Below are 15,029 nucleotides of genomic sequence, written 5' to 3' on the forward strand. Positions count from 1 at the left end.
TGAACCGTCTTTAAGAAACGTAAAAAGGTCCAGTCGCTTTCTTTCCAGGCACCTTAGACTGTCCATGAACACTATTCTTTATGTTGCAATCTGTAATCTAACCCCACCAAAAAGTGTTTACTGAATGCAGTCAACTCCTGGTTACAGAGTGCGCAAAGTCATAACATGGGCCTGTGGCATAAAGGTCTGCTTCAATTAGATTGAGTCTCCCCAGAGGTAAACCGGGTGCTGTATGCTTTAGTCATAGGTCCATGTGTGTAACAAGTTAATTTTAGATCAATATAAAACATTCCTCTTGGAGTTAAACTTCACTGAGCTTGTGCAGACTGCATTCCAAACCATTTATGAACATTTACAGCGTGAGGCAGATTGCCTCAGTTGTTTGGAGAGTCATGCTCTATACTTTTCTGTCTGCTTCTTCTGCAGAAAGACCACATAAAGCTGTGCAGGCTCAGATTGATTTACATGGCACCACATAAAGCAACTTTTCACCAGAAATGTGTATCAAAGAGGATCCTGTTAATGTTAGTTGGTCCACTTTTATTCATTTTTTTTTAAAGTTTTTCTTTGGTGCAAGTGAATAAATATTCATTTTCATTCATTTTAGTGAGAAATCAAAGTGTTTCGACCTCACTCCTGGTATGTCCCACTGAAGAAAAGTGCCATTGTATTAGGCAAACCCAGGTAATGGCTGTGTCTCTGTTTTCTGAGTGCTCCCCAAAATGATTTCAAAACCTGAACACGGCCCTTCTTCCTGCTTATCAGGTCGTGTCAACAGAGCACAGCAGGCTCGCTCTCAGCTCTAACTGCTGTTTATTTACCCAGAGGGAACAGTCCTTATGAAACAGCTACACCCCGTGCTGCTTAACTTGTCATGTATGGTGTTCACAGTGCACCATGAAACCCTCGTGTCCTGTCAGGGTGTGTAGGATGCAGGCCATTATGCAAAATCCCATGCTGGTTACTGGTTACTTCACCGTCATCACAGCTGTGGGACACTGGGAGATAAACCCCCCCCCCCACACACACACACACACACACACACACACACACACACACACACACACACACACACACACACACAAAAAAAAAAAAATGCCGTGTCGGCTTACTTGAAACATGTTACTTGAAACTCAGCAGTTTGTAAGAAATAGGTTTATTTGCATCCAAACACTCCATTTACAGAGAATAATGACAAACACCGAACTGAATAACAGGGAATGCGGCATGGGAAGATCAGTTTCTCGGTTTGGGAACGCCTCTTTTGGAATACAGACAGGAGCAGTGAAAGGATGAAGGCTCTGGTATGTGTGGGGTGGTATTGACTGTTTGGCCTCTGCTTTGAATGCCCCCATTATTTGCAAGGCTTCCCGCCCATTAAGTGTTGTGGATCTCATCGCTCAGAAAATAATTTTGTAATACTTGCGTCTCGTTGTGGGGAGACACACTGTAGTCAGTTCCCTGCTCTATACAGTCGTGTCTTTTTCCCTTTTTTTGAGTTTCTGCTTGCTCTGATCTCAGGTAGAGTTAAAATGCTGTATAAATAGAACCTGCTTGTTGAGTGGACTAAGGTTAGCGCTGCTTGACTGCTGTGAAGGATTGGACCAGATGGTTTCCCAGCATAAAGCACTGGGACACATGGGAAGACAGTATGTGGAAGGCTCCTATAGTCTCTCCATGCCCTTTCTATGTTTACCTGGTTGTTAAATCAAGATATGAAGAGCCTGTGGCTCCTTCTGGCAGCACATAAGAGAGTGATTGATACGTTATGCTTGATGAACAGGTACATCAGTGTTAACAGGGAACAGCTGTTCGTCCCAGTGAATTTCGGCCAACTGGGTGACATTGTAAATGTGGCAGAGCTGCCTGGCACCGTGCTCCTCTGTCTCTGTTTCTGAGACAGGGTTGCACACAGGGTTGTTTTGGCAGGCGCCTTGAAGCAAATGTGGATATTTGGTGAACATTGTAGGCAGTCTTATCCCTGCTAAGCTTCTTGCCTGCTCTGATCATCCCAGGTAGCCTGGATGGTGGAGTCGTACCTCTAACAACCGTGACAGGGAGAAGAAAAGCTTTTCTATCCTAAGAAAGCTGGGAAAATATCCAAGCCTCTACCAGATTGTTGTGACACTAATTCCTCCCCAACTGATACTTTGCTCTCAAAGATACTAGACTAGTGTTAGGTGGGACACTAAAGAATAGAAAAGACCTAACCTTGCCAGGACCCTCAAGTGCTCAGTACAAGAAGAAAAAGGCGCCTTGTGAGTTTATTTTGAGTCCTTCCTTTGGCTCTCGTCTAGACGTTTACTGTGATGCTGAACCTTGGTAACGGTCTCCTCGTGGCTGTTTGTAGCGTTCCTGTTCCCACATGGATTTGCTGACACAGTTAAGGTCTCCTTTGGGGAACTAGATCAAAGGAGACATAAACTAGCTCACTAAAGAGTTGCATGACCTGGATATATAGAAACAGCGAGCTAAGGTCCGACTTATTTATAGACGCTGATTTTATGTAGGTACTGTAGCTACACCACATAACCTTAATGTAGCATGTTAATACTATTTCAGTGTCCGACTCGTTAACGTAGTGTCCTGTCATTTCACTGAAATTCAGTTCAGGGTCTCTGCATATGTAATCTGTTTTCCTCTTAATCTGTACCCTTTTGCCTTATTACTTTATGCAAACAGGGCTGTCTTTTACTCTGATTCTCTCTCTCTCTCTGCCTCTGCCCCCTCCCTCTTCTCTGCACTGTCTCTGTTTTCGTTGTCTGCGTGTGTTGTGCTGAGCTGGCTGTTGTCAGTCTGTGATTGTAGTTGAGCTTTGTGGTTTTTGCGTTAGTAGCACTCGGAGCGTATGGTTCTCTTTGGGCCCTGCTGACTCCGTGCCTGGTGCCTCACTGAGTATGTCCACCTGTCTCCTTACTCGGGATATACATATTTGCGCCATCGCTTTTGCCGCTCCACTGCATAGAGATGACATCACCGCTAACACACACATACAGATGGATGCATGTAGGGAACAGGGACATTAACACAGTCTCCATATGGACAAGTGGGCAGGTTCGAGCCTCTCGTCTGTCAAACAGTGCGAGTTGTTTACTGCTTGTCGAGTTGATTAGTACTCAGGCATGTGGCCTCTAATATGTCCTCATATCCTGTAGGTGATCTGTTGCCATTTTAAGCATCTAATAACAGCTTTTCTCTCTGTGCTTTTGTTTCTTTTCTTTTCAGCTGTGATTGGGTGGAGATCTTGGAGCCACGCTCCGGTGAGCGCATGTATGTGAATTTAACCACTGGCGAATGCGGCTGGGATCCTCCGCCTGGTGTTTCTGTCCGCCAGGCAGACGGCAACCAGTGGTGGGAGTTGTTTGACCCCCACAGTGGCCGCTTCTACTACTACAACTCCGCAGGACGCCGCACAGTCTGGCATCGACCCCAGGGAGCTGATATAGTGCCCCTCTCCCAGCTGCAGGCCATGAAACGATGCAGCGAGGCCAGGCAGCCTGGAGCGGGTGTGGATAGGCACCACCATGGGACCTCAGGGAGTGTCAGCAGCGTAGGGAGCCAGGGGCGTTGCACCCCTCTACCTGAGCGGGACAGGGACAGCCCTCTCCCTCGAGCCTTGGAGTCCAACGACGAAACTGCCAACCCTGAGCTGGACCTGGCAGCAGACAGCAGATCTCAGGGAGATGGTAGCAGCACCGAACACAGCACAGATGGTGGTAAAGACCCGCAGAGGTAAGCCTGACTAAACCTTAAGTAGCCTTCTACAGCATGTCTGGAAAGAGAATTGTGCTTAATCATTAGCGGCTCATATTACCTAGAGAAAAGTGGTGCAATGTGATAGGCATCAGTGCATGTGCCATACCCAATTGTAAAGGCTTTCAAACGGTTATGCTATGAGAACTTGCAGGATTATTTTGACTGTTGACCACTTGGGCTGGACTCAAACTGCTTTCTTGTTTTCATTCTCACTTATCTGAACATTCCATATGTCCCATGTTTCCATAGTATTGCCTGTGAACCATGCTCAGCCATTTCAGCAAATCGCTACCAAATGGGGAAAATGGTCAGTTATATTACAGAGCATGACATTTCCCCTCACGCTAGGGTTACTGGTGCAGAACGGGCCCTAACAGTAAGTCATTCAGAGACCCCATCATGTGCTTTGCTTTGTGGCCTCATCCAAACCACCGTCTCTTCCCTCCAAGCTGGATTCCACACATGCCACTTCTGTTTCCCCTGGCACATGGCCACTGAGGCCATCTTAGTGTCCTTCTGTGCGCTCACCGCCACCCTGCTCCACTGCGCTCTGCTCCTCTCTGCCCCAGCCCTCATTTCATTTTCCTAAAACAAATTTCAGCCCCTGGTTATCATAGACTGTAACGCCTCTTACGTGCATGCATGAGAGGCATGTGAGAGAGTGTTGTCTGTGGTTAATAACAAGCAGAGCCACTATATTCGAACTGCTTGTAAACAAGGTTGACCCTGCCAGGTTTCTGTGGTTCTAGGCTTTGCTTCTGCCACACTTTTGCCTTCAGGAGTTTGCTCCTTTGACCCTTTAAGAGTAATTAAAGCTGGTGGGGAAACTAATTAGTTAAGCGTTGCTGCTGAACGGCAGTGCTGGCGGCCCCGTTGTTTTTTGTGTGTGGGCAGTGTTAAAACTCCTCACAGGGTCCCACTCTGCCCCAGTGATTCAACCTTTCCCAGAACCCTTTCTGTCTTTCTTAAAACACTGGCCAGCTGTGTTCAGCCGAGTTAGGATCAGGAGTCTTTAGCTCACTGGGGATTGATACCCTACTTAGCCATATGGCCCATCACGTGCTCACCAGCCTGTGTCTCTTAGCAGGTAATGAGAAACCACGACAAAAGACACAAAGAGGGTAGAATGTGACAACTCAAAATGGATAAAAACAAACTCTGAGAGATGCTTGTCTTCAATTAGCGGTGCACTTTATTAATAATGACAGGAAGAAATGTGTGAGAAGAAGAGTTGGGGGAGGCACAGTGGTTTGAGTTGGGTTGGAGTCATGTCATGAAATTTTATCCTGGATTTCAAGTATTTTGAAAACAAGATAATTGAGATAAAGTGATTATTGTACCACATTTATTTTCACAATGTGGCTTCTGTCCACAATCACAGATCTCCTCTGCTGGTCTCTTAACTTTTTTCCATTTATTTTCATATGAATTTTCTTTCAAGTTTGAGGAAATAAGCTCTTAAAAGTAATGTTTTTAAGCTCATTAAATGTATGAACCTCTGAAAGGGATTGGTAATTGTTTTAAATGTTGGCGCACATATTGAACAAATCTGAATATTGTTTTTCACCATAAACGAGCAACCCAAAGTTTGAGCTTAGCTAGTTTATCTAACACCCATCTTTTTTTTTTCTCCCTTTCTTGCCATTCTCCTACCTGTCACAACTTGTCACTTTCCTAAGACATTGCGTTCATTGCGTTAGGTCTGTTTTTGCATCATAGTTTTCTTCTTTTTCAGAGGGTTTTTATTCACTTCTGACCTTTGAAAACAATGCTATACATTGCAGAGATGGGTCTGTTCCAGTTTTTCCACTGCTGGTGGGCTTTTGTTTCAAGCTATTAATAAATCTGTTCAAAATAGTTTCCAAAGTTTTCAAACAACACACCCTGTACTATAATATTATTCCAGCCTGATAGATACAGTTTCCTCTTACTGTGTGGCTCATATCTGTATTTTTCTTAGTTTGTGATCATAGGAAGTGAAAGCACATGAACTAACTACCTGCGTGCCCAATTTGTTACTCATTGGCCGAGTCTTATCACATGTCATGGGAATTTTTTTTAAAAGTGTTTTAGTCTAGAGCTCATCTGGGAAGTACCGAGCTCTTCAGAGATAAACATGCCAACTACTTTCAGTTATGGCCAGGAAGGCGTGACTAACTGATCTCTTTTCATGATGCAGCAGACAAAGGTGTCATATACCAGATGGCTTAAAACATCTGTCTTGAATTTCACTTAGCTGTTTAATGCATGTGCAGGTCTGTGCTGTCATTAACCAGGTAACATGTGTGGGAGATTTGACTCTAGAAAGTGTGTGTGACCTGAGTGTATGTGTGTGGGCTCCCTCCATGGAGGAGACCTGCTGAGGCTGGGAAGATGTTATAAGTCTGCAGAGGACACGTGACAGCCAGACAACCCAGAAATGAACCGAGGTGGTTCACATCAGGGTCGCAGCACTCTTTTGCCTCTCGTGCCACCCTGGGGTGTATAATAGACCACTAATAGGAACAAAGGCTTTCTCTTAAAACCCCGCTATCCCCTCAGTCAACTGAACGCTTTCTCTGAGCTGGAAGTGTAGGCATGCTGACTAGAGAAGAACGCCCAATAACTTGAATGTGCCCTCTCATTTAGCCCTGTAATGATATAGCGGTGCACCAGCAATTCAGTCAAAGCATGTCACGTTGACATTAGACACTTAAAAGTCGCCTTTCCTTGCTTTGGATTTGTGAAGATGCAGAAAAATGCCATTTTCTATCTGAGTACCAGAGTGTACGCAGTTATGTTCAAGCTTATACCAAAGCTTCTACACATCAAAGAGGAGTCGGCACAGCTGCTTTTACGAGTGTGCACTGACTTTACTTAAAGGGATGTTGGGTTTCTTGTAGTCTGATTTATTTTCAGGAAGCCAGGGGACCAACTTTTAAAAATATTCCCCATGAACTGATGAGAAGTGAAAAACAGAACTGGAAACGTTTTCTTTAAATTTCTCTTTCACTTTGTGTTGGGAATTTGTTGAAAGGGATTTTTTCAAAATTAACCACACACTCAAAAGCAAAAGCATAAAAAGGCTAAAAGCACAACCGGCTTCCCCTCATATAGTTGTGACTCACTGGCAGTGAATCATGTGGGAGAAATCACCAGTGGGTTTATTTAGGAAATGAGAAGACGTCTTATAGGGTCGATAACGTTTTTAAGTTTTTTAATGAGTCACACATTGTGTGCCTGTTGACTGCCAGAGCAGAAGCTCCTTATGCTTTTCATCTCCTGCCACTGTGAGGATGTAGCCACAACATACATACTGGACAGACTTGTTTCATCTCTACACTCGTGGTGTGGTAAGCTCTTTTTTTTAAAAGATTTTTGCAGATGGTGTTGTAAGTCTGCCTGTAACAATAAAGGTTTTCTCTCTTTTTTCCCCACATCTACATAAAAGTAATACTGTGGGGAAAAAGGTTGAACTTGTAATCCTGTACTTTGGTCTGGTTAGCATCGACAGGGTGCTTGTTTAGTTTTATTCTACGCTCGTTCTCTTACGGTTTCCTTCTGTGTTTTCCATACATTTATGGCTTTCTTGAACTAAATCACAGAGCTAGTCTTGTGTGTCTCGCTGACACAGACAAAAGTCTCTCTTGCTCTGTTTGAGATATCATTGAAGCCTTCCTTTTAATGTTAACTTTCCTCTCGGGTTCTGTGATGGTATATTTTGACTGTTTTCATAAAGAACTCAAGGCAGCACATGTGAGCTGCTTGAGGCATAATTCTGACTATCTCAGATTCTCAGATGACTTGAAATATCAAAGATGGGTTGTTGGGTTTTTTGCTTAAAGAGTTTCCACTATAGTACTTTATTTTATCACTCTGATCTTTTACTGTTAGAGACTGACTATGAAAGGGTCTGTGTGTGTGTTTAGATGTGTGAACAGGCAGCTGTTTTAATAATGTCATACACGCTGTGCTATAATTTGACTCCTCAGAAAAGGAGTCGCAGATATACTTTCAAATTCCTGGGGCGAGTCTCTCTGGAATTTACTTGGGTTTGGCCTTACACTTTCCCCTCAGAACGAATCTAGTGGTTGTCCTTTGACCTATCCCGGCACTCCCCATTAGTTCAGGCTTCGAGAGCCACAGACGGACACAGCTGGTAGGCGTCTTGGTTCATAGTAGGGACGTGCGTCACTTCAGCTGTTTCAGGACAACTGGGCTCTCTCAAGGTATCTTGTAGGAAGTGAAATGCTTAAAGCTTTGCTCTTCATGTGTGTTAATTTAATTATTTTTTTATATGATGGGCTATTCACAAGCGGGACGTAGAATGAGCTTTGAACCCTGACGTAGTGGATACAGCATTGTCCTCTGCGAATCTTTGTCTTTTTAGTTTCCTTCCTCCACGCAGATCGCAGTGATCCCATTGGTCTGTGCTCCGAGGTGTTTGTGTAGCAGAAGCTTGGCCTGTGCGACCTCATTTCCTCTTCCTGTCCAGCCAATGTTAATAATAACCCGTGCTTTTCAGACCCCCACTATTCTCAGGAGGAATATAAGAACTTCCAAATCCATATCCGGCAAAATGACTCAGCTGATGGCTTTTCCAACAACTGTTAGTCTATGTTTAAAAGAAAAGAGAAATGGATCTCCTGACAGCCGTGTTCCCGTAGCAGCACAGAAGATCACAGGGACAAATGTTAGTATTCAGAAACGTGACAGGGGTGTCTTGGACTGTGTATATGGGGGAGGCAAAAGAGCTGCTTACACTCATTCAAATTTGCTGATTTGTTTCCCAGGTCAGATTATGCAGTTGTTTTCACAAAGGCAGAATAAAATAACCTTGTGTTATTTTACATATCTCTGTCTTCTTGTAAGTCTCACATGCTAACTGATGGAAAGGCTTTCAAATGCATTCAGTATGCTATTCATGTGTTAACATGCGTCGCATGCAGCTATCTTTTGTGCCCATGACGTAGCTGAAATGGAAATTCCCTGTTTGCAAACACTGGTAGATTCTAATAAATCTAGAGAGCTCTTACACTCCCAATGATGATTATAATGTCTTTCTAACAACTGTGATAAATTGCTGTGCATAATCCCCTCCTGCAGCTAATGTTCAGTAAACACCTGACCAGCAGGCTACCAGCAGGCAACACACCCTTTTTAAACAACTTTGATTGTTGTTCAAATGAGGTCCAGGCCTGTTTAGTGTTACGTAAGAGCCCGAATGACTAGAGGTGGAAGATGGGTCGTTGTCTTCCCCTTTCTTGATCTCAATGGCTGTCGTTGACAGAGGCGTTTCCCTGACGATGGCACAGCCATGCATTGTGTTAGGCTCCCCCACAATGCCACAAAGGCCCCTAAATGAGCCCTGAGGAATTCTAGCCTTCCCGCTCATTCCCTTGTTGCACTCTCCCACGACTAATCCCCACCCCTTCTCATTTACACATGCTCACACTATGCCATCACCAGCAAAAGTCTTCCCATTTAAGCCAGTTGTTGCTGTTGTAGTTTCTCACAATTTTACTGTGTTTGTCTTTCATTTGGTTCAGATGTCATATTCATACTTTAGCTCACTAGAGCTGTTTTGATATGCAAATGCTGGAGTTGTGTAATGAGATTAAGGGTTTTAAACAGAGATGGAAAGCACTGTACAGCTTTTCTATTGGAGTTTGAGCCTCCGCACGAACTTGATGGTTGTCGCACCGAACCCTGTTGGCATCTAACATAATGCGCCAGGGCAGCACACGATGCATGTACTACACCTTTTCTGAGCCTGGGTGGAACAATAGCAGGCAAATAAAAAAGAAAGAAGAGCTTAGCCAAGAGAACTGATAGGTTTCGCTTTTATTTTTGTTGTTATTATTTTTATCTTGACAGTTGTTCACTTCTACAAACTGTCGGCAGTTGTTTTAATCCACAAGGGAAAGGATGCTGCTGAATTAATCAGAGGTTGTTGTGTTTTATTGAATGTGTGGATACAGGAGTAAAGGGTAATATTTTATTTGACATAAAGTTGGCTTTTGACCATGAAGATAAAGAAAAGTGTACAGGGCTGCTTAGGTCTAAAGATTATTTGGTTTCCATCTATAAAGTCAGACGTATTAGAAAGTCTTTATAAGCCCTCTTCCGGCCTTGGTACAGCATGTGAACATTGCATTAGGCTTTTCCTGTTTGTATTGTATATGGAGAAACCCTCTCTCCAAACCTCCCCAGGCAGGAAGTAGTGGTCACTACTATGTCAGAGTCAATCCTCATTAAGTTTGTGACTCTCCCAGAAGGAATACAGAAGACAGATTAATGTTTTAGACTGGTGTATATACGAAGACCAGTTGTGATAAAAGCTCTGTTTCATGTGTGAGAGGTGTTGCTACAGCATACCAGTGCTAAACCGTCACCTGTGTGTCACGTACTGAGGTGGCAATCATTTTTGTGTCACCTCCCCCAGAGTGAGAAAACACGGACTGTTTCAAAGAGCACACACAGGGGTTTCACATGTTTACAGCTGTCACCTTGTCACCACTGGGTGGTGTGGGGTGATTCTCATCCATCAGAGCTCGTCTTCACACGTGTCTGTCTGTGAGTCTTTTATTTAGGCTGTAAAGGGTCTCGATTGTTTTTGGGAATGCAGAGATCTTGTGGCGTTCCCTCCGTCAGTGCTTGGGTCGTGGGGGGCAGACACTGGGGCCAGGTGGCTGAGTCCCAGCTGTTTACAGGCTCTGCACGCATGGTGAGTCTGTGGGACTGGTCAAAGATGAAAACAAGTTTATATTCAAAAGGCTGAGATGGTGTGACTCACACTATAGAGGAGGGTGGCACAGGGTCTAAAGAGAGAGAGGACTGAGCTGTAGCTAGGAGAACTAAAGGAAGTTTGCCGTTGGCTGGAGGACCTCAGGGGAATCGTTTAAGTATTGTTCCAGAGTTGTGGGGTGGAGAGGGGGGGGGGTCCCTCTGCCTCTTTCTCTCCTCCCTCTGCGTCCTCTTCCTGCCGTTACAGCCAGACTTTCTTCTGAGTCCCAGTACACTTGGAAAAGGGAAGCCATTGAACATTGGTTTTGTCTCTCCACTGATCTGCGTTTGTGTTGGATTTACCGGGACATAAGGCGATTAGCTTTGATGTAATCAATTACCCCGCTGAATCTTAAGTAGTGATTAAAGGAAAGGAGGGTAAGTGTTCTTTGCCTACCTTTAAACTTATTTACCTCTTTGAACATTGATTAAGCAAGAAGATACTCTGAGCTTGTTTGTTTAGTGTTGCTACACATGACTTCCTCGGACCAGGCACCGTCTGTGTCCAAGCATGCATGTATGTGCAACAGTGCCGGCTTTAGACGCTCACTGGTTTAAGAGGGCAAGTTTCTGATCAACTGTGGAATGAAAAGTCCTGATTACTGTGGAAGATTATGAGGCAGCAGCAGACCAGAACAGTGTGACCAGATTGATGGCAGATTGTTTTACATTGCTGGGATTAGCAGTGGGTCATTGGTTTATAAGTTAGCCTGGCCTCTCAGCCAAGTTCAACTTCAAGTAAGTTGCACTTTGAACCCGAGTCAAGATATCATCTGCCCACTGCTGCAATCCTGACTTTTCTCAGATCAACCTCTTTTCCCATGGTCACAGTTGCTTTTCTAGTGTTTCAAATGTTTTTCAATCCTTAAAAATATCAAATATTACACATAACTGAACTTACTATGTTCTCCAGACATCTGAGACAAGCGTGAGGAGGAATGGATGTGTTTCAGTGAAATATGTTCAGAGAGTCATTATTTTTAGCCTCTTTAGCTACAACACACACTAAAGTTATTGTCTCATGCTTTGGCATGGCTATTATGACTGCCAGACTAAAAATGGAGTTAAGTATTTGGAGGTCAGTGAAATGTTTGGAGAAGAATGTGTGGATTGCTGCAGATTTTTTTCCCCAGCCCTGTCAGCAGTGAATATTTCAGAGTAGAGGAAACCTAGCCAGTGGCTGTATGACTGCATACATATGATTACATGATTTTTACTGCCTCTTGATGTTTGGGTTTATATTTAGACTTGATTATTTGTCTGATCTCATTGTGTGCATGTTTTCCCCTTTTCAGGGATACTTCTCAAAGATGGCAGCCAGCACCTGGTTCTAAGGCAGCCATGTTGGTGAAGGTGAACAGCATGAGCCGCACCCAGCCCAACCCAGCAATCCAGCAAAACCTCCAGCAAAATAAAGCCAATACCTTCACCCTCCACACCTCCTGCAACAAGGCCCAAGGGGGACAGTTCAGCTCTGCACAGGGATATAAAACAGCCCCTTCCGGCAAAATGACAGGTGACACACGTCAGGCCCATCACCTGAGAAAAGCCAGCAACGGCAGCTTTTGTTTGGTGACGTCAGACAGTAGCCATCCCAGTCCACTCCTTCACAGGTCACAGACGAGCACACCACGCCCCGTCTCTCCCCATTATGGCTGCACTGCTCCAATCTATGATGAGCCAGTTTCGGAGTGCCCTATATATGATGAACCCCCCACAGACATGGAGGTGGAGGGGGCACACTTGTACAATGGACAACTTCTGTCTCGTTTGACACCTACCCATAGTCTCCAGAAACCCAGACTCCTCCAGCAACCTGCTTCATCTCATCCAGGGTCCAGACACAAGAGAAATCCTTCTGCTTCCGACTACAGCCCAGCTGGCCTGGAGTGTATCAAGCACATGGTCAACGTGGACCCCAAACAGGGGCTTCTATCCAGCTCTCCTGTGCCCACGCGTTCCCCTTCACCTACCTCCAGGCAAGACCCTGTATTGACGCAGCCTCAACCGTATCCACATCCCCACACTCACTCTTTACAGCAGGGTCGAGGTCAGTTAAGGGACAGGGAACCAGGAACGCCAGGCCCAAGTTCACTGGACAAGAAACAAAGCTGGCGGGTCCTGGAGGCCACTGTGCAGCGCGCCATGGAGGCTCGGCACAGCAGGCAGAGCAGCCAGGCCTCTCAGGACTTCCCCTCCTCGACCCCGCAGGCCACAGCAAACTATCAAGACTCTGGTTACTCCACTGGCCCCTCCCCGAGTCTCAGGCGAAAGAGCAGGAGAAGGGTGGGAGCCGGTGGTGGTGCAGGAGGTAGGCCAGGGTCAGTAGGCAGCAGTGGGGAGCTGTGCGCCCTCAATGAGAGGTTGATGGCCGAAATGAGGGAGGTGGTAAGTCGCTCCAACACAATGAGAGAGGTGAGAGCAGGGCTGGATCCAGAGATGGGGGAGAGGGTTGTTGTAGCTCGGACACGCTCCCCCGCAGACTCACTTAGGTGGTACGGAGGAGGAGGGGGACGGGGGTCGGCAGGAAGGTGCGCATCTCGAGAGGACCTCACTGGAGGCCCCCGGACAATGAAAGGGGCAAGTACCTGTGACAACCCAGCCCTGACTCCTCTGGAAATGCCAGGGAGGCAGAAAAGAACTTATGAAAAGGTGGATACCTTGGAGTTGAGTGTCAATAGCCAGGCCAGCCTGTCGTCACCAGAGACCCCAGGACCACCCTCCCAGGTAACCCCCTTATGTTTCTGTGTGTATTTGTGGGTCTGTGGGTGGGTTGGTGAATGAGTGACGCAAACAGCAAAAAGTTTATTTTGTTACAAACAACTACTTAACGATTGTAAGATAAGGGCTCTTATCCAGTGTTTTGATACTTTCCTGTTTGATTAAGAGATCAACTGTTTTTGTGTGGTCTGTTTTCCTCAGCAGGTGTGCTTGGATTCAGCTTTGTTCAGTTTGAGCGCTGGTTACTGATATTTGTCGAGAATCAATATCTTAGGAGGAAAAATTAATCAGTTTCACTGTCAAATGAATATTTAGCTGCTGCTTTTATATCATCAAGTTCTGTGAGAGCTGTGAGTGACAGACAATATTTTGCAGTAATATTCTTCTTTACTATTAGGTCCAGTTATATTTTTTTTTAAACATAATTTGGTATTTTTTTTTATTATGAGGTCTTATGGCTTATTAAAAGGTATCCATAAAAAATTGCTGTGAAAATGGAAAAACAAATTTCTGACCTCTATTTGGACTAATGTAAGTAGCATAGCAGCCAGTTCCAAGGTCTGCTTCTTCTAATCAACAGGCACACACCTCATGCATCCGTAAATGTTAAAATCTCTATATAAAGCCGTTTAAGTTCGCCTCTGCAACCCACAGTGATTAATGTTTGATGCAGCGGTTGCGTCTGGGATGAAAACAATAGGCCTAATCCGTTTCTTTGAGAAGAAATTAGAGGATTTTGTGAGTAATGCCTCTTACATTCCAGTCTTGAGTGCCTAAATGTCCCCAGGACATTTGACAGTGAGCAGGCTGAGCACCACTGACAATAATGGCCACAATCCCAGCAATAGCTGTCATCCTCTTACCACCGTCCATCTGCCCTGCCCTGCAGGTACTGTATACTCACATGCCAGCTCTGTGCTTGGGCATCTGGGGCCCATGCCAGGCCAGAAAGATTCAGGACATGGCTTCCCTTGGTCAGGAAGGAGAGCCACTGTGGCCCATATGGCCCATGTTTGGCAAGGAGTTACGAGGCGGACTGGTACCACGGCTTATTGGTACCACTGTAGCTATAGTCTGCTTGACAACAGCCAAGGCCCCCTAAGTCTGTCCTGGAATGTTCTTCAGACCTGCTGTTATGTCACTCATAGATTATAGCTGGTTATGTGTAATTACAAAAACTCTACTCTAGAAAATGTAGTGCTAGAGTTCTTTTCTTTTCAAAGAATGCACTGGAACAATTTTTACAGAAACAATCCTTTTCTGTTCCCACTGTTCCTTGTACTGATCCGTCTGTTAACTAAACAGTTTAATTTACTAAAATGAGTCTTTTACATAGTAAAATGTATTCTCTACTTCATCAAGCATTCAATTTGTTCATTTCATCTAGTACTATTTTAAAGCTGTAGTGGATTCCTTTTAAAGCCAAATCACAGACCTGCTTTATTTGACTGAGAAACAAAAATCTGAAACCCAGCTTGTCTGGCACTCATCACTTCCATAGGACCGCAGGGTCTCGTTAAAGACATGTCAATGCTTTTTAGGTCCCATTAGTAAATCTGAGCTTTGATTTTGGCTCAGGGTTTGTGTTGTTCTTGGCTGTTTGGGGGATATGCGTCGGTTACTGGATTCCTGTATTAAGAGAGCCAAGGTGCTCCTTTCACATTTACATGGCCACGAACTCAACCTCAGGGATCACAGGGAAGTCTTGTGCAGAGCATAGATGTAACTCGGTTAGTGTTAAAAAAAGATTATTTTTTTGTTTGTTTTTTGGTGCCACTACGTGCTCA

The 15,029-nt window shown here is 44.8% G+C and overlaps 1 protein-coding gene across 4 annotated transcripts in view; it reads left to right on the top strand.

Moving 5' to 3' along the window:
- The window catches only part of arhgap46a (Rho GTPase activating protein 46a), a 31,105-nt gene that overhangs the window by 8,715 nt on the left and 7,361 nt on the right, over positions 1–15,029 (top strand). For 2 of the 4 annotated variants that reach the window (XM_082532748.1, XM_082532749.1), the window contains exons 2-3: positions 3,226–3,732; positions 11,817–13,248. In XM_082532748.1, the coding sequence (XP_082388874.1) occupies positions 3,226–3,732; positions 11,817–13,248 (1,939 nt within the window). Of the gene's footprint in view, positions 1–3,225; positions 3,733–6,898; positions 7,089–10,743; positions 10,900–11,816; positions 13,249–15,029 lie in introns of those variants that run through there. The other 2 variants (XM_082532751.1, XM_082532750.1) reach the window with 2 other exon arrangements.

This window comes from Aulonocara stuartgranti (genome assembly GCF_965226115.1).
Source record: "Aulonocara stuartgranti genome assembly, chromosome: 5".
NCBI classification, from domain to species: Eukaryota; Metazoa; Chordata; class Actinopteri; order Cichliformes; family Cichlidae; genus Aulonocara; species Aulonocara stuartgranti.